The sequence below is a fragment of the Pseudopipra pipra genome, chromosome W (genome assembly GCF_036250125.1).
Source record: "Pseudopipra pipra isolate bDixPip1 chromosome W, bDixPip1.hap1, whole genome shotgun sequence".
NCBI classification, from domain to species: Eukaryota; Metazoa; Chordata; class Aves; order Passeriformes; family Pipridae; genus Pseudopipra; species Pseudopipra pipra.
Window position 1 is genome coordinate 28,567,183 of NC_087580.1, and position 23,836 is coordinate 28,591,018.

The 23,836-nt window shown below is 54.2% G+C and overlaps 2 protein-coding genes across 2 annotated transcripts in view; one reads left to right on the forward strand and one right to left on the reverse strand.

The window, feature by feature from the left end:
* Positions 1 to 4,083: 4,083 nt before the first annotated feature.
* LOC135405270 (zinc finger protein 501-like) overlaps positions 4,084 to 23,836 on the forward strand; it is a 229,944-nt gene continuing 210,191 nt past the window's right edge. The window contains exons 1-2 of the mRNA XM_064639932.1: positions 4,084 to 4,938; positions 5,023 to 5,409. Of these exons, the coding sequence (XP_064496002.1) occupies positions 4,343 to 4,938; positions 5,023 to 5,409 (983 nt within the window). The 5' untranslated portion in view covers positions 4,084 to 4,342. The remainder of the gene's footprint in view (positions 4,939 to 5,022; positions 5,410 to 23,836) is intronic.
* Positions 19,320 to 20,340, reverse strand: LOC135405470 (olfactory receptor 14J1-like). The gene has a single exon (XM_064640171.1). The coding sequence runs from the start codon at positions 20,283 to 20,285 to the stop codon at positions 19,329 to 19,331; it is 957 nt and encodes a 318-aa protein (XP_064496241.1). The 5' UTR covers positions 20,286 to 20,340; the 3' UTR covers positions 19,320 to 19,328.

Consider the following 23,836-nt stretch of genomic DNA (forward strand, 5'->3'; position numbering starts at 1 on the left):
AAGATGCCCAGAGGCCAGTGCAAGCAGGCAGCCCTGAGCTTGCACATGATGTCCCCTCCCTGCAGGTTCCTGTCCTTGAGCCCAGGCCCTGAGGTGAGGCTGAGAAGTGGCGCGGAGGTGAGCCCAGAGCTGTCCCTGAGGTGAGGCTGAGAATAAGTGCAAGGCAGAGGTGCTGCTGAGGAAGGAGAGCCCTGTGGTGGGGTGTGATGGTTTCAGTCTAGGCCTTCCTGGAAACCAGCTTGTAACCAGGAAGGAACTAGGAAGGTGACCAAGGAAGTATTCCATGCTATTCCTTTACGTAACCTAGGGTATAAATAAGGCATTGATAAGAGAGTTCTCTCTCTTCTCTTCCGGCGAGGTTGGAGAACAGTGGTCCCTGTCTGAGCCTGGCTCTCTGGGAGTGAGAGGGGGGGGGGAGCCGAGGTCAACTCCCCCCCCGCAAACCATTTATGTCATGGTTTGAGATAGCCCCAAAATCCAATTCCCTAGTTCCATTCCCCCTCCCACATCTCAACCTAATGTGAGATGGGTTTTTCCAGACAAAACACAGACTGTACCATTGTAGAGTAAGTGTAAGGCTATAGTAATGTAAGTTAAGCATTAAGAGTAGAGTTAAGTTTGTGATAATGCTATATTGATGTGTAGTAGAGAGATTTTGGTTATATTTTAGTTTATTGAAGATTGAATGTTGATTAGAGTTTTTTTCAGTTGTTGTGATATGTTGACAGTTTCGCAGGAGCGAGGGGTGGAGTGTTGTCATGGTTTGAACTTTGATTTTCCCCAGAGGCTGAAAAGTGGTAGACCCCAAGGGGTGGAAACCCTTGGAAGTTTTGAAGTTCTGCCCAATGGGCGCTCCTGCAGAAATGTAAACATATCACAACAGACCGGAAGAGAGGAGTTGTAGTTTTTGGTTGTTGGAGAGGTGGCCATGTTGTGAGCCACGAGGTAGGGGCTCTGTGCCCCTTGGGGCCTCTGGCCCCCTCCCAGCCCCAGCTGGGGGGCTGCAGGGACCTGGAACAGCATAAAGCTGGGCTAGGTGCCTGTAGTTATGCTGGGAGAGTGTTTTCTCCATACAAGCAGAACAGCAGCCGGGACTGACCAGAGAAACGGTGGCAGAGAGCCAGGAGATAAGACCTGAACTGAAGAAGCAGCAGAAACAACATGCAGCACCGGAGAGAAGACTCCTGGAAAGGGAGGAGAAGAAGAGAGCAGCAGAGAGACAGAGTTTGGGGTAAGAGACTGTACCAGATCCCCCAAAACTCCTTTGAGACCTCCTAGAAGGAGGAAGATGATGGACTCTTACTTGAAAGAGCCTTGGAGTGCTACAGCACAGAGAGAGAGGAGCTGAGAAGCTCAAAAGACGTCCTGGAGTTGGACCAGGACGGCCAGATGGAATGCAGGGGGAGTTGACCTTGGCTCCCCCCCCCTCGCACTCCTGCCTGGTGGCAGCCTGAGAGACAGGGCACAAAGGCCCTGCAAGCAAGGAGCTGAGTCTCCTGAAGATACCAGACCGTCACGAAGACTCCCCTGTGTCTTCGTGATATGACGTGGTGATACGACCCTGTCTGGGGTTACGAAGTCCATGGAAGACCCCTCGGTTGTGAGGCGATGGGGCCAAGAGAGAGAGACTTGGATACCTCCCTTGTGGGTGCTGGCAGAAAGCCAGCCACAACTGCTGCATGCATGAGACAGAGCAGAAGAGCTTTGGTAAGACTGAATTGAAAGCTGCCTTCAATGTTCTAACTCAAGAGGAGTGAAGATCTACAAGGAAATCCCCTGAAGGCTCGGGCTCGGGGTTGAAATTTCCACAAAGTAAGAACAAAAATCCTGACTGCCACACTTAAATCTGCTGCCTCAGGAAAATGAAGGACACTAACCAGTGCCACAAAAAACTGAAATGAAGGAACTGTGGCCTGAGGAAGTGACAGAAAGACTTTTCTCTTTTCTTCTTGGACTTTTATTTGGAGGGGAGAGGAGACCTGATCCACTGTAAATACTATATGTCATGGTAGAGATAGTTGTGATCATGTGTATAATGTGATGTTATATTTATTTGTACAGTCATTGTAATATATTCCCTTTCCCCCACTTTGAGTCTGGTGTGTTTTGTCTGGAAAAACCCATCTCACATTAGGTTGAGATGTGGGAGGGGGATGGAGCGAGGGGATTGGATTTGGGGACTATCTCAAACCATGACATGGGGAAAAGAAGAAGCTGTGTGTGCCCATCCCCGAGCAGGTGCTGTGTCCATCCCCTGTGTGCCAGGTGAGCTGGGGCTTTGCTGCAGAGCTGCGGGCGCTGATTTGAGCGTCTCCAAGTGCTGAGATGGTGGGCACCCAGGAACACAAACTGTGCCTGGCCACGGAGCCTGCAAGGAGGAGCAGAGACAGCAGTGGCAGTGTGGGGGGCCAGGTTGTCCCTGTGCCTTCCCTGCAGGCCCTGTCTGTCCCTGCTGGGCCCCTGTCCATCCCCATCAGGTCCCTGCCCGTCCTCCCCGGGCTGAGCTCCCCCCAGGAAGTGCCGTGGAGCTGAAGCTGCTGCCATCCCCCCCCTGCAGCCGCTGCCCCAGCCAAGAGAGCAGCAAAGGCAGGGCCAGGAGCAGAGGCAGCAGCAGGGGAGCCCTGGGGGGGCCGGGAAGCTCTTGTGTGGGTCAGGAAAGAGGCGCTGGGCACGAGGCCGGGGCTGTGCTGAGCAGGCCCAGCCCTCACATCCCCCCAGCCAACGCCGGCTGCCCGGGGGGCTTGGGAGGGACCCCCAGCCCGTGTGCCCCACACTGAGCTGGCAGAGAGAGAGCCAAGGGACAGGGTATTCTATCCTCCATTTTGTTTCAGTCTCTACCTTCTGCCCTTCCTGCCGCTGTCGGGTGAGCGGAGCGGCCACGATGGGAAAGGGGCGAGAGAAGCGAGAAAAGCAGGTGGGACCCCCAAAGGGAGCATGAGTCACCCAAAGGGTGATGAGTCACCCCCAAAGGGAGCTGGGTGGAGCCGGGGTTTGGGGGACCAATGGGAAAAGGCTGGGAGAGGGGGGCTAGTGGGTGGGGGGAGAGCAGGAGTGGGGTTTCCATGGGGGAGCATCGGTGTCCCTATGCCTTGAGCCCTGGAAAGTGGGGGAGGCTGGAGAGAGGGGGGAGCTGCAAGAGCTCCAAGAGCCTGGAGAAAGGGGGGAGCTCGGGCCCCCTGTGCCGAGCCAGCGTTCGGGGCCGTGCTGTTGGTGCCAAATTGCCCCTGGTCAGGCTGAACCCAGAGCCCACCCACGTGTCAGGGGGCCCGATCCGCTCCCTGCTCTCGTTGCCCTGGGGAAGTTTCTGGTGTCCCCCCGCCTGTGGGGCTGTTTGGTTGCCTTGGGCACAGCCGGCCCTTGTGCAAGCCCTTGGTGGCTCTTGGGGGTGGGCAGGAGGTGTTTTTTGGGGGTGCCGGGCTGGGTTGGTGGCAGAGCCCCGGCGGTGGGTGGGGGGATGCGGGTTCCCCCCCCATGGTGGGGGTTGGTGTTGCTGGGTCAGGCCCCGCCGGCTCCATTGTCAGCCCGGTGCCAGCGGGGGGGACACAGCGGGTTTGGGGCCCCCCGGGAGTGCCGGGGGTGGGTGTGGAGAGCGGGAGCTGCCGAGTGTGGAGGGCAGAGCGGGGCGATGGCGGAGCTGGGGGACCCCCGGCAGCCTGGAGGGGGGAGCACGGAGAGGGAGGAGCCCCGGGACCCCTGGGAGCCTGAAACGAGGGGCGCGGAGAAGGGGAAGCCTGGACAGTGGGGACACCTGGGATCCTCAGGACAATGAATTGGAGAACCTAGAGAGGAGGAATGTCTGGGAACGCGACACCCCGAAGGTGAGAGTCAGAGGAGAAGGGACCCTTGGGACCCCCAACACTCCCAGCATCCCTGAGTGGGACCCCCAGCATCTCAGACAGGGGAGACCCTCTGAACCCCAGAGGGAGAGACCATCGAGGGGGAACTCCTGTGAGAGTTTTTTGCTGAATCTTGATATTTTAGAGTAATTTTTAGCTGAATCTCAATTTTTTGCCGTTTGGGTGGGGTTATCTCGCGCTTTGTGAGGATTTTTTTGCTTGAATCTCGGTTGTTTGGGTCTTTCTGGGCTGAATCTTGGTGGTTTGGAGGTTTTTATGGACACAGGATGCCCAGTGAGTTCTAGAGATGGACTTGGGCAGGAGGAACCCCCAAGCCAACGTGCTCAGCCCTTGTTTTCCCCCCATCAGGATTTGTCCTTCCCAAAGCTTGGGCGGATGGAGGAGGAGGCTGCGAGGAAGAGGAAGATGCCTTGGGCCCCCCAGGCAGGTGAGGAGGAAGTCAGTGTCCCTTTGGGCGGGTGTTGTGCTGGCTCTGTCAGCCGAGCATGGCCCCGGCTGCAGGACAACCCCGCTGGCGCTGCCGTCCTGCCGGGGCCGGAGTTGGGGGGATGTCCTTGGCCTTCCCTGTGGGCCGGAGGCAAATCCCCTGCCTGTCCTTCTTGCTTCCTGCCCCAGGCCCCGAGCTGAGGACGGAGAGCCCGGAGGACAAATCCCCCCGTGAGACCCTGGTGGGAGAGGCCGTTTTGAAGGGCTCCCCGGCGCAGGAAGGCAGCGGGGAGGAAAAGGGCCGGAGATCCCCCCGCAGGAGGGGCTCCAAAGCCATCCCAGGGTGCTCTGAGGAGGAAACAGCCAGCCTGTGCCAGGAAGAGGACCGGAGCTTGAGGGGGAGCTCTGAGTTGGTGGTCCCTGAGCAGCCTCCCAGCAGAGAAAAGCCCTTCAGGTGCTTGGAATGTGGGAAGAGCTTCAGGAGGAGCACTGCCCTCCTCACCCACCAGCACATCCACACTGGGGAACGGCCCTACTCATGTGGGGAATGTGGGAAGAGCTTCCGCCAGAGCTCCCACCTCCGCACCCACCAGCGCAGTCACACTGGGGAACGGCCTTTTTCTTGTAGGGAATGTGGGAAGAGCTTCAACCGAAAGTCCCACCTCCATTCCCACCAGCACATCCACACCAGGGCATGTCCCTATACCTGTGGGGAATGTGGGGATAGCTTCAGGAAGAGCTCCCACCTCCTGACCCACCAGCGTATGCACACTGGGGAACGGCCCTACACGTGTGGGGAATGTGGGAAGAGTTTCAGCCGCAGCTCCACCCTCCACTCCCACAAGCACATCCACACTGGGGAACTACCCTACACGTGTGGGGAATGTGGGAAGAGCTTCAACTACAGCTCCAGCCTCCGAACCCACCATCTTATCCACACCAGAGAACGGCCCTACAAGTGCTCGGAATGTGGGAAGAGGTTTCAGACCAGCGGGAGTCTCCTCGTGCACCAGCGGACGCACACGGATGAGAGGCCCTTCCGCTGCACCGACTGCGGGAAGGGCTTCAAGCGGAACTCCCATCTCATCACCCACCGACGCATCCACACTGGGGAGAGGCCCTACAAGTGTGGGGAGTGTGGGAAGAGCTTCGCCCAGAGCTGTCACTTGACCTCGCACCAACGGACCCACCAGTAAGGGAAGCCCTACCAGTGCCCCGACTGCGGGAAGAGTTTCGGCCGCTGCTTCCACCCCGAATGAAGCCCCTGATGTTGAGGCAACCCCTGGAGTCCAGTGACTGTCAGTGCATCCCTTTTGACCACAAAGGGCCAGTCCCCTTTCACAGAGGCACGTTCTTCCAACAGAACCCTTCTTGGCGGGTATGTGCAGATTCCTGCTTTGGCTGGGAACACCCAAGGTCACTCCTGGAGGTTGAGAGCAGAGATCTCCCCATGAGCGTTGGTCTGGGGAAGTTCCATCCATCTCTAATTAAGAATTATTGCTTTTGTGCCAGCTTGAGTAGAATTGCTTCAACAATTGCTTTAGGGTAGAGCACTGTCCTGTCTTATCCTGTACTCCTGGTAGTTTTAGTGTGTATATTGTGCAGTAAATAATTCTGATAAGATCTTTTGTCTGATCATTTGTAATCCTAAATAATTCAATGCTATCAGTAGATCTGATTTGCCATCATTAAAACCTGGGGGACCTAAATGGTTCAGTCACACCTCTGTAATTCCTCTAAACTGAAAGTGTTGGCATAACCCAAGGCTGAGATTGGATCCAGCAGCCCCCAACACCCCACAGGAAGTTGGGAGCTCAGGGGGCCATCGCCCTTTCCTAGCCCCTCTGTGCCCAAAGACCCTCATAGGACCATCTGACCCACCAGACCACCCCCCCTTTTCCATGCTTCTCCCTCTTCCTTTCACTTTTCCAAAGTCCCCTCAATCCCCACCCCCACCCCCGGATTATTCTGGGGGTCCCAACCCCCATTTTTCCCTCGTCTCACATCTTCCACTTCATCCCCTCAATCCCCAGCTTCAGCCAACTCAATTTGGGGTCCCACCACCCCAAAAAAAGGGGTTAGGTGGGATCCTGGGTGGGCTCTGAGTATGTTTGTGGGGTTCTCCAGGGCCTGTGTGCAGGTTTAGGGGGGTCCCAGCACCTTTTGGGGTGAGCTTGGTGCCTTTTAAGGGGCAGGTGCCCCACCAAGACCCTCCCAGAGTGGCTTGACACAGGGGGAACACAGGGGGGTCCCCATTCCCGATCCATCCTGGGGCCGCTTCTGCCCCCCCCAAACTCGGCTCCACCCCTTGGGATTCCCCCAAGCCCCTCCCCCACTGCCCCCCAGTAACCGGGACTGGAGAGAACTGGGAAGCTTTACTGGGATCACTGGGAGCAGCCGGGCACAGGCAGAGTGACAACAGGGGAGGGGGGACACATGACCCCCCCAAAATCCTCACAGGGACAGGGGGGGTCCAGGCTGGGCCCAAGGCCCCGGGGAGGGGCTGCGGCCGCCGCCGGCTCAGGAGCTCTGTGGGGAGAGAAAAGGGGGTGACACCGGGGTGGGGGGACAGGGGGGACACCGGGATACACCGAGACCCCGACTGGATCCAGTGGGACCAGAACTGGGGCAACGGGGATCATACTGGGAGCACCTGGCAGCATGTTGGAGGCAACTGGGATATAGTGGGAGTGACTGGAACCACAGTAGGGGTGAATGGGAGCAACTGGAACCACACTGGGGGCAACTGGGATCCTACTGGGAGCAGCTGGGCCCCTACTGGGGTCATACTGGGAGTGACTGCAATAATCCTGGGAGTGTGTGAGAGGGACTGCAGCCATACTGGGGATGACTGGGATCAAACTGGATTTGTACTGGAAGTGTCTGGAAGTCACTGGTATCATACTGGTGGCAACTGTGATTGTACTGGGATCATACTGGATCTGACTAGGATCATACTGGGAGCAACTGGTTCTATGCTAGGGGCAGCTGGGAACTACTAGGATCCCACTGGGAGGAACTAGGAGCAACTGGGACCATGCTGGGCACAACTGGGATCATACTGGGAGCAACTGTGCCCACATTGAAGGTGGCTGAGGTCATACTGGGAGTGACTGGGAGCATTCTGAGGGCAGTTGGGACCACGTTGGCGCAACTGGGATATACTGGGAGCAAGTGGGATCACACTGGAAGTGATTGGGATCATACTGGGAGCAATTAGGACCCCACTGGGTGTGACTGGGAGTGGCTGCGAGCAACTGGGATCATGCTGGAAGCTACTGGGAGCAACTGGGAGTGAATGGGACCACACTGGGGGCAACTGTGATATACTAGGAGAGACCAGGAGTGACTGGGATTATATTGGGACTGCCTGGGAGTGTACTGGGACACACTGGGAGCATGCTGAGGTCAGCTGGGATATACTGGGAGAGACTGGGAGTGACAGGGATCCTACTGGGAGGGACTGGAACTATAGTAGGGTGACTGGGAGCAAGTGGGACCCTGCTGGGGGCAAATGGCTTTATCCTGGGGGTGACAGGGAATGTCTGGGTTCATCCTGGGTGTGAGTGCCACCATACAGGGTGCCGCTGGGATCATACTGGAGTCATACTGGGAGGGACTGGGAGAGACTGGAACTACAGTGGGGTGACTGGGAGCAACTGGGCCCATGCAGGGGTAACTTGGGGGGTAACTTGGATCCTACTAGGAGAGACTGGGATCATTCTGGGAGTGACTGGAACCATAGTAGGGGTGAATGGGAGCAACTGAAACCACGCTGGGGGTGGCTGGGATCATACTGGGAGCAACTGGGCCCCTAATCAGGTTGTACTGGGGTCATACTGAGAGCAGCTGGGCCCCTAGTGGGGTCTTACTGGGAGTGACTGCAATAATACTGGGAGTGTGTGAGAGGGACTGCAGCCATGCTGGGGATGAGTGGGATCAAACTGGCTTCATACTGGAAGTGTCTGGAAGTTACTGGGATCATACTGGGGGTGACTGGACTCATACTGGGATCATACTGGGAGCAACTGGGACCATGCAGGGGGCAAATGGCATCCTCCAGGGAGTGACTGGAAGTGACTGGGGCCATACTGGACTCAGACTGGGAGTCCCTGAGAGTGAAAGGAACCGTCCTGGGGGAGTGACTGGGAGCAACTGGGACCACCTTGGGGGCAACTGGGATCCTATTGGGAGTGACTGGCAGTGACTGGGATCATAGTGGGAGTGACCAGCACCATACTGGAATCACAGTGGGAGTGACTGCAAGGGACCAGGATCAAACTGGGAGTGACTGGAACTACACAGGGGGGATTTGGGAGCCAGTGGGACCATGCTGGAAGGCAACTGGGAACATCCTTGGAGCAACTGGGATCCTGCTGGAAGCAACTGGAAGTAACTGGGAGTGACAGGGTGCATGCTGGAGGCAACTGGCATAAACTGGAAGTGACTGGGAGTGACTGGGATCATCCTGATGGAAACTGGAACCATCCTGGGGCAAGTGGAAGTAACTGGGTGCAGTGGGTTTCTGTGGCTGGGTTTTGGTAGCGGGGGGGCTACAGGGGTGGCTTCTGTTAGAAGCTGCCAGAAGCTTCCCCTGTCCCGTGGAGCCAATGCCAGCTGGCTCCAGGACAGAATTCCTGCTGCTGGCCAAGGCCAGGCCAGTCAGGAGTGACAGTAACACCTCTGGGATAACATATTTAAGAAAAAGAAAGAATTCCAGCCAGGAAAGAGCGGAGTGAGACCATGGGAACAGCAATGCAGACCCCAAGGGCAGTGCAGAAGGAGGGGCAGGATGTACTCCAGGTGCTGGAGCTCAGGCCCTGTAGACCGTGGGGCAGAGCAGGGTGGGGCAACTGTGCCCCTGCAGCCCCTGGGGGAGCATCAGGGTGCAGAGACCCCCCTGCAGGCCATGGGGGAACATCGGGGTACAGAGACCCCCCTGCAGGCCATGGGGGAGCATCGGGGTGCAGAGACCCCCCTGCAGCCCATGGAGGCTCCCACGCTGGAGCAGGTGGATGCAGGAAGGAGGCTGTGACCCCGTGGCAGGCCCAGGATGGAGCAGGGTCCTGGCAGGGACCTGCAGCCCGTGGAGAGGGAAGCCCAGGCTGGAGCAGGTTTTTCCCAGGTAGGACTCATGGCCCCTGTGGGGGACTCACACCGGTACAGCTCATCCGTGAAGGACTGACCCCATGGAGGAGTGACCCACGGGACAGCAGGTTGGGAAGAGCTGCTGCCCGAGGGATGGACCAGAGAGGTCCATCAAGGACTGTCTCCCGTGGGAGGGACCCCATGGGAGCAGGGAAAGGACTCCAACTCCTCTCCCTGAGCAGTGGCAGAAACAACTGACAGTGACCCCCATTCCCGTCCCCCTGCACCGCTGAGGGGGAGGAGGGAGAACATAAAAAGAGGGGTGGGGGGAAGGTGTTTTTAAGACTTTTATTTCTCACTCTTTGGCTCTTATCCTGTTAGTAATAAATTTAAGTACTATTCCCACTTGGAGTCTGTTTTGCCCATGAAGGTGATCAGTCACTGACCTCTCCCAGCTCTTATCTCTACTTATGAATCCTTAGCTGTTTTGTTTTTTTTTTTCTCTCTTCTCTGCCCAGTTGCAGAGGGAGAGAGAAAGCGGCTTTAGTGGGTACCTGATATCTGGCCAGGGCCAACTCACTACAAGAATATAAAAAGAAGTAATTTTTTGGTCTTGTTCTGATGCAGTTAAGGAGCTGGAAATCCAAGACTGGTGCAGGGAGGTCCAAAGCATGGCTTTGTGTCTGGATGATGGAGACATCACATTTAGAGGAGACAGACTCTGCAGTTGCTTTCCTAGACTTTGTCCCACCTTAATGGTGTTTTTCCACCCACAGCAGCGTTGCTGGGAGATGTTGCAGTGGCACATCCACCCTTCTCTGCCAGGGCAGCATCTTGGCCCTTCCCACCCCACCATGGATTTTCCATTCCTGTGGCAGGGACTTGTCCCCACCTGATATCCGAATGGGAAATGCAACTCCTGGGGGTGGCTTTCATGGTTCCACCACAGGCTGGCACAGATTCTGATCCAGCTTTGAGAAATTGTGTGGTCTATGTGTTCTGGATAAAGCTGTCCCACCTTTGCACGTTGTGACCCGAGGGAGTTTCGGTGGCCAATTTGTGTATCAAAAGCACTCAGTATTAAAATGTACCAAGTTGCATCTGTGCACGAATCTGCACGAGCTCAATGCCCTGAGTACCCACACAGGCTTTTCTGTCTCGAATCCTGCTCATTCTGTGCCTGGGACTGGATTTATTTCAGCAGCTAAATGGTTCACTGGAGGACTAATTGGGTCTGAGAGCTTGAGTCCTTTGCAAAAGATTATTGGCATGCTGGCAGGAGCAGCTCCTTTCCTTCTTTTCCCCCTTCAGTATAAAAGATGAATTGTAGAGAAACCAAGTACCACACGGCCCCTGCGCCAAGCCCGTCAGCGCTCCCGGCTCGGTGGTCAGCACAGAAAGTCCCTTTTATATTTGGGAAGCGGAGGGAGAAAATTCTGGAAGCGCGAGAACGCGGCGATAGCTGGGATGAACTGGGATGAACTGGGAGCCCTTAGGAAAGGATTGGGAGGTACTGGGATAAACTGGGAGCCCCGAGGAAGGAACCGGGGCCCTTCCGCCATTTGCGTAGCGCTGAGGGCAGGGCGCTTACGCCACTTGCGTAGCCTTACGCAGTTTACGTAGCTCCCTCCCTTGCCGTTACCGGCGGCCCCTTACGCCGTTTGCGTAGGTCTGTGGGCAACGGCAGAGCCCCTTACGCCGTTTGTGTAGGGCTGTGGGCAGCGGCGTTAGGAGCGGACTGGGGGGGACTGGGATGGACTGGGAGCCCTTAGGAAGGGACTGGGAGCCCTTTGGAGAGGACTGGGATGAACCGGGAAAGGTCTGTGAGCCCTTAGGAAGCCACCGGGGTCCTTCCGCCATTTGCGTAGCGCTAAAGGCAGGGCCCTTGTGCCATTTGCGTAACCGTACGCAACTTACGTAACTCCCTCCATTACCATTACCAGTACCCCCCTTACGCCGTTTGCGTAGCGCGGCGGGCATTTCCAGCCCCTTACGCAATTTGCGTAGCGCCGCTCCATTGCCGCCCGCGTCGCCGTCTTACGCCGTTTGCGTATCCCTGCGCCGTTTGCGCAGCGCGGCGGGGGCGGGCCCGTATCCCTGCGCGGCGATATTTATTTATCAGTGTCCAGGCGCTCGACCCCTCAGCCCCTCACACACCCACGGGCCCCACGGCAGCGCGGGGGAGGATCCCGGGGGTGTCCAAAAGCTCCTCCAAAAGTCAGTGTATGGATTTGCAGAGGGCTCTCGGGAGTCACCGAGGGGCTGAATGAAAAGAGAGAAAAATTAAATCTTTGGGGGGGGGGGGGAATATAACAATTGCATTTCTGTTTTCCTGAGGAGCCGTGGGTGTTTTTAGGCAGCTGCCTGCAGAGGCCATTGCCGTTTTGTGAGGCAGCATTAATGCAGGAGGAGACTTGTGCTGCTCATGGAAATTCAGATTTTAAGGTTTTTCTCCTTGGTTTGAAGCTTCGTCATTCTTCCTTCACCCTCTTTCAGAGCAAAGGCTTTAATTTTTAAACTTAAGGGGAAAAAGTAATAACAACAAGTGAGGAAAACTAGGGGGGAAAGGGAAAAGTTCTTCTAAAGGGATTACAATGTGCAGGCAAAATCAGTTCTCTCTCCAGGAGAGAAAAAAGTATTAGAGGTGTAAATTGGCTCCAAAAATGCCCCCAAGGGCATGGGGAGGATAATCAGGATGACAAGTCTCTGGGAGCTGTGAGAGAGAGAATAAATGCTGGCATTTGGAAAGACAAGTGATAGTGCTGCATTTGATCTGGGTTTCATGTCATTATTTTCTGGTTTCAGAGTAAGAAAAAGCTGCTCATTTACTTTTCATGTAGCTGTATTTTTTTTCCTGACTTCTTGAGGAGGCAGAGCTGATGAAATCGTGCTGGAAGAGGCCTGAAGCTTTTGATCTGATGTTCAGCTTCAACAAATTTCACTTGTGGAGTTTCTGCACTTTGGGGGAGGCTGCAGGTTATAGAATGAATTAGTGCATCTGCTAAAGGAAGAGGAGTATTAGTCATGTTTAAAACCAAGACTAACTCAGATTCCTCCACATTGGCTGCAGTTGAATTTTGCAAGGTTTCTGATCTCCTGGCTCTGGCTGTGAAGGTGTTTCCTTTTCAAGCCTGTCACCTGCAAAGATTTCTCTGGGACAGTGATTTCTTCATCACAGAAAAGCAATGTAGAGAAACCTCTTTGCCACCCCAAGATCATTATTTTCTTGATTGCCCTCTTGTACTCTGCTGAGGTTCCATTACATCTGCAGGTCAAATGTAACCTGAATGCAGCACTGATCACAGAGAGCAATAAATATAGTACAGAGCTTTAGTGTGAACTTCATGCACATCCTTGGTTTGTTTGTGTAAGACTGTGTATTATACAGATAATATAAAGCATAAAATAGTTTTCATATATAAAAATTACTTTTCCAGCACATACTAATGTGCCTTTCATAACCTCCTAATTAGGTTATGTTTTCTCCTAAACTTAATTCCACTTTATGACCAACAGTTGAGTAGACTTCAACTTTTTCACTCTGTTCAGTGTGTGTGTATATATATGTATACACAAGAAGATAATCCTTTATTCAGCATATGGGCCTACATACCAAGCCCAAAGCACTCTATTCAGTGCTGATGGGCAAACGCTTCTAACAGATAAAACCTCCATTCTGAATCGATGGTCTGAACACTTTCAGACTCTTCAGCACCAACTGTGTAGTCCAAGACTCAGCAATTCAGTCCATCACACAACAACCAGTGAAATATGAATTGGATACTGCCCCCACTTTAGGAGAAACCCTTAAGGCCATACAGCAGGTGAAAATCGACAAGGCAGCTGGGGTTGATGGAATTCCACCCAAAGTCTGGAAACGTGGGGGCCTTGCACTCCATGCTAAATTTCATGAGTTTGTGGTGTGCTGTTGGGAACCAGGCGAACTACCATCAGGCCTTCGAGATGCAGTCATCATCACTTTGTATAAAAAGAAAGGTACTAAATCAGACTGCTCATATTACCTTGGTATTACTCTGCTCTCCATTGCTGGCAAAATCCTGGCAAGAATACTCTTGAACATACTAATACCCGAGAGCAGAAGGAATGCTACCTGAAAGTCAGTGTGGTTTCAGAGCCAACAGGAGCACCACAGACATGGTGTTTTTTCTCAGACAACTGCAAGAGAAGTGTAGGGAACAGAACAAAAGTCTCTATGTAACCTTTGTCGACCTCACCAAGGCTTTTGGTACTGTGAGCAGAAAAGGTCTGTGGCAGATTTTGGAATGTTTAGGTTGTCCCCCCAAGTTCCTTAAAATGATCATCTCACTCCATGAGGATCAGCACAGCCAAGTCAGATGTGGTGATGAACTTTCTGAGCCCTTTCTAATAACCAGTGGTGTGAAACAAGGCTGCGTTTTCGCTCCAACCCTATTCACAGTCTTTTTCAGCAGGATGCTCCAAAGGGCCACGGCAGACCTCGATGATCAGGACGGTATCTACATTCGATACCGTACTGATGGAAGCCTTTTCAACCTAAGGCGTCTGAAGGCCCACACCAAGACCTTAAACCATCTTGTCCGGGAGCTGCTTTATGCTGATGACACCGCCCTTGTTGCCCACACAGAAGCAGCTCTGCAGTGTTTAACATCCTGCTTTGCTGAGGCTGCTGAGCTCTTTGGGCTGGAAGTCAGCTTAAAGAAGACAGAAGTTCTCTATCAACTTGCACCTCAGGAAGTCTTCCATCACCCCACATCACCATTGGCCAATCAGAGCTCAAATCAGCCCAGTAATTACCCAGTAATTACCTGGGTAGCCTCATCTCCTCGGATGGTAAGATTGACAGAGAGAGGCAACAGGTTAGCAAAGGCACAGAGCTTTTGGAAAGCTTCATAAAGAGTTTGGCAAAATAAACACTTGAAGAAAAGTACAAAGATCAGTGTTTACAGAACCATAGTGCTGTCTGCTCTCTTATATGGGTCCGAATCATGGGTCATCTACCGCCACCACCTGCGTCTCCTAGAATGCTTCCATCAACGCTGCCTCCGTACAATCCTAAACATCCACTGGTCAGATTATGTGACCAATACATCTGTTTTAGAACAGGCAGCAGTCACAAGTATTGAGGCCATGTTGCTGAGAACACAGCTGAGCTGGGCAGGGCATGTCTCCAGGATGAAGGACCAACCACCCCCTCCCTAAGATTTTGCTCTATGGTGAACTTGCCACCGGCTGCCACAAGAGAGGAGCCCCAAAGAAAAGATACAAGGACTCCCTGAAACAACATAGAATCATAGAATCATAGAATCATAGAATCATAGAATCGATTGGGTTGGAAAAGACCTCTGAGATCATCGAGTCCAACCCTTGGTCCAAATTCAGTCCATTTACTAGATCATGGCACTCAGTGCCACGTCCAATCTGCGTTTAAAAATCTCCAGGGATGGTGAATCCACCACCTCTCTGGGCAGCCCATTCCAATGCCTAATTACTCTCTCTGTAAAGAATTTTCTCCTGATATCCAACTTAAATTTCCCCTGGCGGAGCTTAAGCCCGTGCCCCCTTGTCCTGTTGCTGAGTGCCTGAGAGAAGAGACCAACCCCCACCTGGCTAGAACTTCCCTTCAGGTAGTAGACATCTCAGCCTTGGCCATATTGATCATCATCACTGGTCTACTCTGGCCTCCAATCGTGAGACCTGGAGACACACTATGTATAATGCAGCTGTCTCCTTTGAGAACACATGCAGGATCACCCTTGAGGAGAAAAGACAACACAGAAAGAACCGTGTCTTGCAGAATTTACCATCTAAGGAGTCTTTCTGCTGTGCCTTTTGCAATCCGTTATGTCTATCTTGTATTGCCCTCATTAGCCACCAGCGTGCCTGTAACAAATGTGGATAGAGCCTTCCTAAATCTTCGTTCACAAAGCCTTGCCATGATGATGATGAATGTTGTTATTGTGAATCTGTAATTCAGTCACTGTTAAAATTGTAGCGAATGCTATTGAACCAGTTGAAAACGGTTCAACTGGTCAATGATTAAGTGGTACTAATCTCTTTTGCCCCCTTATTTTTGGATCCAAATCCTTTGTGCCCTGACCCTCTTGCATCCTGAGGCTTTGTGTAAATCATTCCCTTTCATAAAAAAAATTATTTTTCGTGACTTCCACTTTAAAATCTTCTTTCTTAGCTAAACCACAAAACAACTCCAATTAGCTCTAGAAGTCTTGAAGACAATGAAAGGAAGGGAAATAATTTGTTTTTCAGCATTTTAATGGGTCCCACAGTGTGTTTGGAGTTCAATCAGCTGTCAGTCCAAGATGGGCCATGTCAGAACTGGTGAGGTTGGGGGGTGAGGAGCAAGGTTGATCATCCAGGGTCAGTGTGGATCTCCTGAGGAGACACTCAGCATCAAGATCACTTGGAGAACACCTCTATCACCTGTTCTCTGAACTGAAAAATATCCATAATTGAAGTAAAACAAAAAATAGTACATATTTTGAAGACTTGTTTTGAAATTGTCTTGAAGACAATTAAAGGAAGACAAAGAGATCCCGAGGGATTTCTGCATTTTAATGAGCCCCACGGTGTGTTTGCAGCCCAGCCCATGATCCTGAGGTACTGAGAGAAGATTGAAGAAGCTGCTGAAGAAGTCAGAAGCCAAACTCCAAGTGCCTTGAAGCATTGCTGGGCCCCACTGAGGGCAGGCCCTGACAAAGCCTCCCCAGGGACTCCTTGGAGCAGCTCCTTGGAGGCCAGGAGTGCAGGCAGACAAAGGCTCTGGGCAGGCCCCTGCAATGCTGAGCAAAGCCTGCCTTGGTTTTGTGGAGCACAAAGGCCAAGGCCTGAGCCCCAGGCCCTGGCCCAGCAGATCCTGTCCCTCCCGGCTGGCTCAGGGCTGTTTGGGGGGCACTGGGAGAGGAGGGGGAGGAACAACCAAGGCCCAAAACTGGGCAACCCCTGCCAGGCTCCTGAGGGAGGGGCGAGGCAGAAACCAAGGGCAGAACCTGCCAGGCAAGTTGCTTGTGGTGGCCTGAGTGGCAGAGGCAGCTGCCAGAGGCAAGGGGACAAAGGCCTGGGTGCCTTTGGGCCTTGCAGCCCTGCCAGAGCCCTTGGCCATCTCTCCTGCAGGCTGTCCTGCCCTGGCCCTGCTGCTGCTCTGGCCTTGCAGGCTGCACACACCCCTCCTGCTTTCCCACCCCCTCCCAGCAGCATTTCTAGACCCTCCCTGATGTCTCTGCACCAGCTCTGGCTGTTCCCTGGAACACAAAGTTATGGGCTGATCCTGACTCCCTCTGGGTGACCTCTTGCACCACAAGGGTCCCTATTGAGTGATATTTCTTTTTCTTCACCTTCAGTCCGAACCTTCAATGCTACTCTTTGTGGAGATTTCATTCTATTTCCAATATGGAGAAAAGCTCCATCCTGTCAGATCTCCTCTAGACCCTCTCCAGTTCTTCCTCATTCCTCCAGAATGGGGAACCTCACAGACAGACAGACCAGTCCAGATGTGGTGACACCAGGGCTGAGTCCAGGGGGGTGACAACTCCCTTGTCTGGGTGCCCACACTCCCCCCAAGGCAGCCCCATGTGCAGTTGGCCTTAAATCAAGGGGCCATTCTGATTCTTTGTAACGTCACGGAATCAAGTGGCCCTGTGACACTGCAGGGCCTCATGGAACCAAAGGAATGCAGGGACACTGTGGAATCTCATGGAACCAAGGGACCATTGTGACATGCAGGGCTTCTTTGGAACAAAAGGAACTATGAGACATTTCAGACCCTCATGGAACCAAGGGGCCACTGTGCCTGCCCAGAACTCCATGGAATCAAGCAGAGCCGCTGCCTCCCCCCCACCACCACACGGACCGGAGTCGCCGGCTCTGCCCCGCTTGGACACCTCTGGAGTCAGCGTGTTCTTGGGCAGCACAACTGATCTCAGAGCAGAGAGTTTCCCAGATTTTGCTTTGCCCCCTCTTTCCCATGGTTTTGTTTTTTGTTCTTTGTTCATTCAGAGGGAAAAGGGGAAAGGGAGGCATGTATTGATCCCTGTTCTCACCTGTTTACAAAAAGGAGTTGGGACGGGGGAGACAGAGGAGGCAATTTCCCTCTCTGTTGTAGCTTTGAACTGTTTTGTGGTATTGCTGTTTTTGCTGTTATATTTCTTGTCAGTCAACTGTTATTTTTTTCACTTTAGCCTCCTTGTATTTTGTCTCACTGTATTGATGGGAAATAAAAGAGGAATGAATTCATTTTATTGGATTTCCCACCCCAATATGTGCCTTTAAACCAGGACAGGTTGCTCAAGGGCTCCCTGAAATTTGGCATCATCCACAAAGGACTTGAAAATACATTTTGTCCCAACATACAGAGGGATAATAAAGATGTTCTACAGTGGTGTTCAAGGGCTGGTCACTGAGGGATTTCATCAGGAAGTTGCTGCCAAGAGGACTTTGTACCATGGATTTTATTTGACCCTCTTCATTCAGCCAACTTCCCACCCACCACATCTTCCACTTCTTCAGTCCAGCTCTCACCAGTCTGGCCATAAGGAGAGCACAGGAGACCATGTCAAGGGCCTTGAAAAAGTCTGGACACACAACATCCTCTTCTTTTCCCTCCCACAGGGGTTCTGCAATCCCTGCCTTGTCTTTCCAGTGCCTGGCAATGGCTGCAGGAGGACTTGCCCTATCCCCTTCCCTGCTGAGCCTGAGCAGTCTGGAACTCTGCCAACCCTCCTTGCTGCCCTGTTTGCAGACTGCTTCCATGTCTGCCTTTGCCAAGGCCCCAGGAAGCTCTGGGATGGCTCTGGCCTTTCCAAGGGTTTGGGAGAGGTCTCCCAGTGACACTGCCCAGCCTTCTCCAAATCCCTGACACCAAAACCGTTTCCATATCCCACACTTCCAGAGGAGTGCCCAGGACACAACACAGGTTGTCCTGGTGGTTCTGGAGAATGAGAAGGGATTTCTTCCTGGAGACCAACCCCTCCAATTGGATTTGAGTGCAGCTGAAAGTTTTCCTCAGCATTTTGCCCAGTGCCTCCCTGCCCTGAAGGTTTCTGGCCATTAGGCTGTGGATGAGAGGGTTGGGCAGGTGCCTGAGGAGGGGGTAGAACAAGGGCTGTGTCCAACTGTGCCAGGAGGGCTGTGCTGGGCAAGGAGGAGGAGGCTGCAGAAAACAGTGGCACTGGGGAGGGGAGAGGAGCAGGTGGAGAGACCTTGTGCCTGCCCACGCTGGGCAGGAGCTGCCCCAGGATGGCAGCTCTGAAGCACTCCCAGGATGTCCCTGTGAACAGGAGGGGAAGATTGGATCTGAAAATGAAACCTGGAAAGCAGAGAGCAGGAGTGTCATGGGGACACTGCAGGAGAGTTCCAGCCCTGGAGCAAGGACACAGAAGAAGTGACCCAGTCCATGCAGTGCCCTCAGAAGATCCCACAGCATCCTGGAGATGCTGGAAGGGAGCCCAGCTCTGCTTCACAAGTTCCCAGGGCCTGTCCCTGCCTGTGCTCCAAGGGCTTCCAGCCCCCAGGACTGTGCTCAGAGAGCACTCAGGCCTTACAGCGAGAAAGGGGCTCAGGAGGACAGTGTGGAAGGGGCAAGAGAGCAGCTCTGCAAAGACCAAGCCCTGCTGCTCCCTGGCATTGCTGCTGGGCTGGGATTATTGTCCCCTTCCTGTTTGCAAATACACCCTGTCCTGCAGTGTGCTGTCCTTTAGGAACATCTAAGAAGAAGGGTCTTGGAGGAAGAAGGCACTGCAGGGTCCTTTATTTTGTTTAAATACTCTCTGAGCACAATTCATCATTTATACATCTCTGGGTCCAATTCAATGGGTAGATACTGAATTAGAAGGCAGATGCATAATAATATTCCATTGCACAGAAAATTATTGCAAGAAAACCCAATGACTTTCACGAAAAACCAGAGCAGGAAGGCTGGGCCATTGATCGGTCCCATTCTGAATGCTACACACCAGAAAACAGGCACTTTATTGCTCCTGAAAAGCATCCAGTCATCATTTTCCTCAGGGCATCCTTGAGCTCCTGGTTCCTCAGGCTGTAGATGAGGGGGTTCAGTGCAGGAGGCACCACCGAGTACAAAACTGACAGAGCCAGATCCAGGGATGGGGAGGAGATGGAGGGGGGCTTCAGGTAGGCAAAAAATGCAGTGCTGAGGAACAAGGAGACCACGGCCAGGTGAGGGAGGCACGTGGAAAAGGCTTTGTGCCGTCCCTGCTGAGAGGGGATCCTCAGCACAGCCCTGAAGATCTGCACATAGGAGAACACAATGAAAACAAAACAACCAAATGCTAAAGAGGTGGAAATCAAAAGAAGCCCGAGTTCCCTGACATAGGACTGTGAGCAGGAGAGCTTGAGGATGTGTGGTATTTCACAGAAGAACTGGCCCAGGGCATTACCCTGGCACAGGGGCACGGAAAATGTATTGGCTGTGTGCAGCAGAGCAATGAGAAAGCCAGTGGCCCAGGCAGCTGCTGCCATGTGGGCACAAGCTCTGCTGCCCAGGAGGGTCCCGTAGTGCAGGGGTTTGCAGATGGCAACGTAGCGGTCGTAGCACATGATGGTGAGAAGATAATACTCTGCTGAGATGAAGAAGACAAAGAAAAAGAGCTGTGCAGCACATCCCATGTAGGAGATGGTTGTGGTGTCCCAGAGGGAATTTTGCATGGCTTTGGGGACAGTGGTGCAGATGCAACCCAGGTCTGTGAGGGAGAGGTTGAGCAGGAAGAAGCCCATGGGGGTGTGCAGGTGGTGGTCGCAGGCTACGGCGCTGAGGATGAGGCCATTGGCCAGGAGGGCAGCCAGGGAGATGGCCAGGAAGAGCCAGAAGTGCAGGAGCTGCAGCTCCCGCCTGTCTGCGAATGCCAGGAGGAGGAACTGGGTGAGGGAGCTGCTGTTGGACATTTACTCCATCATCAGAGTATTTTAATCTGTTGAGGAGGAAAAGTCACTGCTGAGTTAGACCGGGCTTCTGCAGGCAAACATTACACCTCTCACAGCCACTCCACCCTCAGGCTCTCTCTCCTCACTCAGACCTCCCTGCAGGTCCCTCCCCTGAGTTCTGGCCTTTGCTGCCTGAGGAGACCATTGGAAGCAGTAACTCTGTGATGGGCTCCCAAGGACTCCTTCTTGCTCTGCTGAGAGAGGGAACTTGAAATGCAGGGTGATCTCAAATTAAATGTACTCGTGATACATCCAAGAGTTTCTCAGCTTTGCTGTTTGCAGTTTGCCCAAATGAAGGACTGAGCTGAGGGAATTCTCTGTATTTGTTCACCCACTTGCACCTGCCACACTTACGAGTGGTTGTGGAGGTTTGAAATCCCTGACATTTCTATTGCACTGCAGGTCAAGTCTTGAGGGTTCTGAGGGGCACAGGGACGGTCCCTTAGTGCAGAGAAAAGAGCTGCTCTGCCCATCAGTGCTAGGCTCAGCTGCCTGTGCTGGCAGCTTGGAGCTGGAGGAGCATCACACTCAACTGTTCCCCTACAGAGAAACTGCACAGATATCCAAGAAATCCATGTCAAAAGAACAGATTGACACACTTCTCAGCTTTCCATATCTCCTCTCCCGGAGTGAGACACAAAATGCTCCTTGCAACTGCCCAGAGCATTTCCATGGATTTAGCACTGAGGAGTTTTCTCCACGGGGATCTTGTGCAGCACAGAGATGCTATGGCAGAGCTGTGCCCTTCTGGAGGGCACCTGCAGCCCTGCAGGACACCCAGGCAAACAGCTGAAGACCCTGAAGGTGCCTGGAGGGCACTTGGGCACTTGGCTCCCACAGACACATCCCCACAGCAGCACCCAAAGGGTTTGGGTCTGGACAGGAATCTGCCCCCCCCAAACCCCACAGTGGCTCAGAAAACCCACTGGTGAGAACAAGGAGAGCCCAGGCAGCAGGGGATGGCAGGGAAGTGCCACAGTGCTGCTGCCAAGGGAGGAGGGACACAGAGAGACAGCTGGAAATCAGGGCCCTGTCCTTGCCCGGGCTCTGGCTGCTGCAGGGCAATGCACAGCCCAGCCCCCGTGGGCCTGAGGGCACAGGCTCTGCTTAGGCTGGGAAAGGAGCCCAGGCAGGAGCTGCTCAGGGAAGGGGTCTGTGCCACAGGGACAGCAGGGAGGGGCCCCCATCCCCCTGCCCAGCCCTTGTGGCAGCAGCTGCCTCTCCCTGCCTGCCTGTCTCTGGGTGAGGAGCTGTTCCTGCCAGCAGCCCCTGCCTGTGCCCAGCTCAGCTCCCTGCCAGTGCTGCCAGAGCCATCCCCAGCCCAGTGCCCAGGGGCAGCTCTGCCTGGGCAGGGGCTGCAGAGCAGATCCCAGACAGCCTGTGGTGGCTGGGAAGGGGGAGGTGTTCTGGGGGGATGTGCTTCCTGAGAAGGGCCCCTGGAAATGGCAGGAGGTGGAGTTGAAGCTGTGAGGAGCCCTGACCCTGCAGCTGAAGGGCCCTGCCCAGCCCTGCCCTGCCCTGAGGGGTCACTCCTTCCACCCACACCTTCTCCCTGCAGGGCCGTGGCAGCTCCTTGGTCGGGCTGAGAGCTGACCCTGGCAGGCAGCAGAGTCCCTGCCCCAGCACACAGAGCCCTGGGGGCAGGACCCTGCTCTGCACCACAGCCCTGGGCACCCCTGGCTGCACCCCCACCTTCCCACCCCACAGCCAGCCACAGGGAACCTTCTGGCCCTGGGCCTCTGATGGGGCAGCAGCAAGTCCTGCTCTGCAGCAGCTTCTCCTGCTGCACCCCAGCAAATCCAGCAGAGCCATCCTGACAGCTCCTGCCACTGCTGCCATTTGGCAGCTGGCAGAGGCACTTGCAGGAACTCACCTGCACTGCTCTGCAGCCAGAGCCTGACCGTGGCAAAGGGCTGGCAAGGTTCCTGCCCTGAGCAGCTCTGCCCTGTCCTCCCACCCCAGGATCCCTTGAACCTCCTGCTCCCTTCTCCTCTCTGCCCTTGCTGCCTGCAGCTCCTGCCCTGCTCTGCCATATGGCCACTTCCCCTGCACTGCAGCAACTGGGAGAGTCCTGCTGAAAGATCCTAGAAGCTATGGGATGTGCCAGCTTTAGGAGATTATTCCAAGAAGGCAAGTTGCACTTTCCTACAGCCAGAGAATTCTTCCTTCAAATCCTGAGAAGGTTTCTCCCATAGTGAGAACTCAGTCACCTCCCAGCCCAGGCTGCTTCTCATCTCTCTGCCTTCTCTCCTGTGCCCTGGGTGCTGCAGGCAGTGCCCTCAGCCCTGTTGGGCTGTGCAGAGGAGCTGCTCACCAGCAGAGCTGTCTCTTTGAAGCTCTTCTTGCTTGCCAGGAGCTCCCTGTGTGCCAGGAGCCCGGCCCAGCTCAGCAGCACAGCAACAGCCTCAGGCAGCCCCTCCTCTGCCCCTCTGGGCTCCCTACAGCTGTCCCTCGGGCTCCAGGGGATCCTGCTGGCACATAACTGAAGGAAATAATGATGTGCCTTCTCTCAGCTGGGCACAGACACTTCTTTCAGCACTGTCATTTCTCCAAACACACACAGAGTTAAGTCCAAGAGTCCCCTTTTCATGTCCCATCATTAGACAGGAAACCCAGACAGTGCCCAGGAGGGATCTCCTTCACCTGCACTGAGGGAAGGGACTCAGCTGAGTCAACAGAGGTGTCTCCTTGTGGCTCTGCAGACCTGGGGCCAGAAGAACACAGCTCCCTCCACAACCCCCATGGGCTGGGATTCCTCCTGCCCCACTTCAGTGGGCCCAAAACAGGCCCCTGCAGGTGACTCCTTGTCCCAGCTCCCATGGCAATGAAGGAAGACCAAAGCCAGGAGTGACCTGCTGGGACACAAAGCCCTGGTTCCTTCTGAGGGGCCAGAGGTGACCGAGATTCCTGCTGGGAACTGCAGGCTCCAATGCAGCAGTTCCTAGAGCCAGGGCAGCAGCTGTGGGATCTTCCTGGAGGCTGCTGGGACATTGCTTTGGCCAACTTCAGTGGCAGAAGGGGCCCACATGTAGGACAGGGGAACCTGTCACTGTTCCTTCTGTCCAGGGCATCACCTAGAGGTGCTCAGGTGACCAAATGGAGTCAGGTGGCACAGGGAGAGAGGTCTCTCTCCTGTTCTTTAGCAGGGTATTTTCTATATGTCCTTGGAGTACAATGGCCATTGTCTCATGGACATCCCTTCACTGCTGAACCTAATTGAGGGCAGCTGAGCCTGGATTGAATAGCCAAAGAGGGGCCTGTAGTGCCAGAGGAGGTGCCAGGGCTCTGCAGCACAAGTGCAGCAGCTGCCCTGGACAGCACAGGGCCTGTGCAGGAAGCCCGTCCCCATTCCCAGCAGTTGTGGGACAGGCACCACCCAGGGCTTCTCAGACACATTGGGTGCCTTTGGGGCAGTGAGTGAATCCCAGCCCTGCAGGGACACAAAGGCTGTCCCTTCTCTGCCCAGCCAAGGCCGGGCCAGGCACGAGTCCAAAGCACATCAGCCCAGGCTG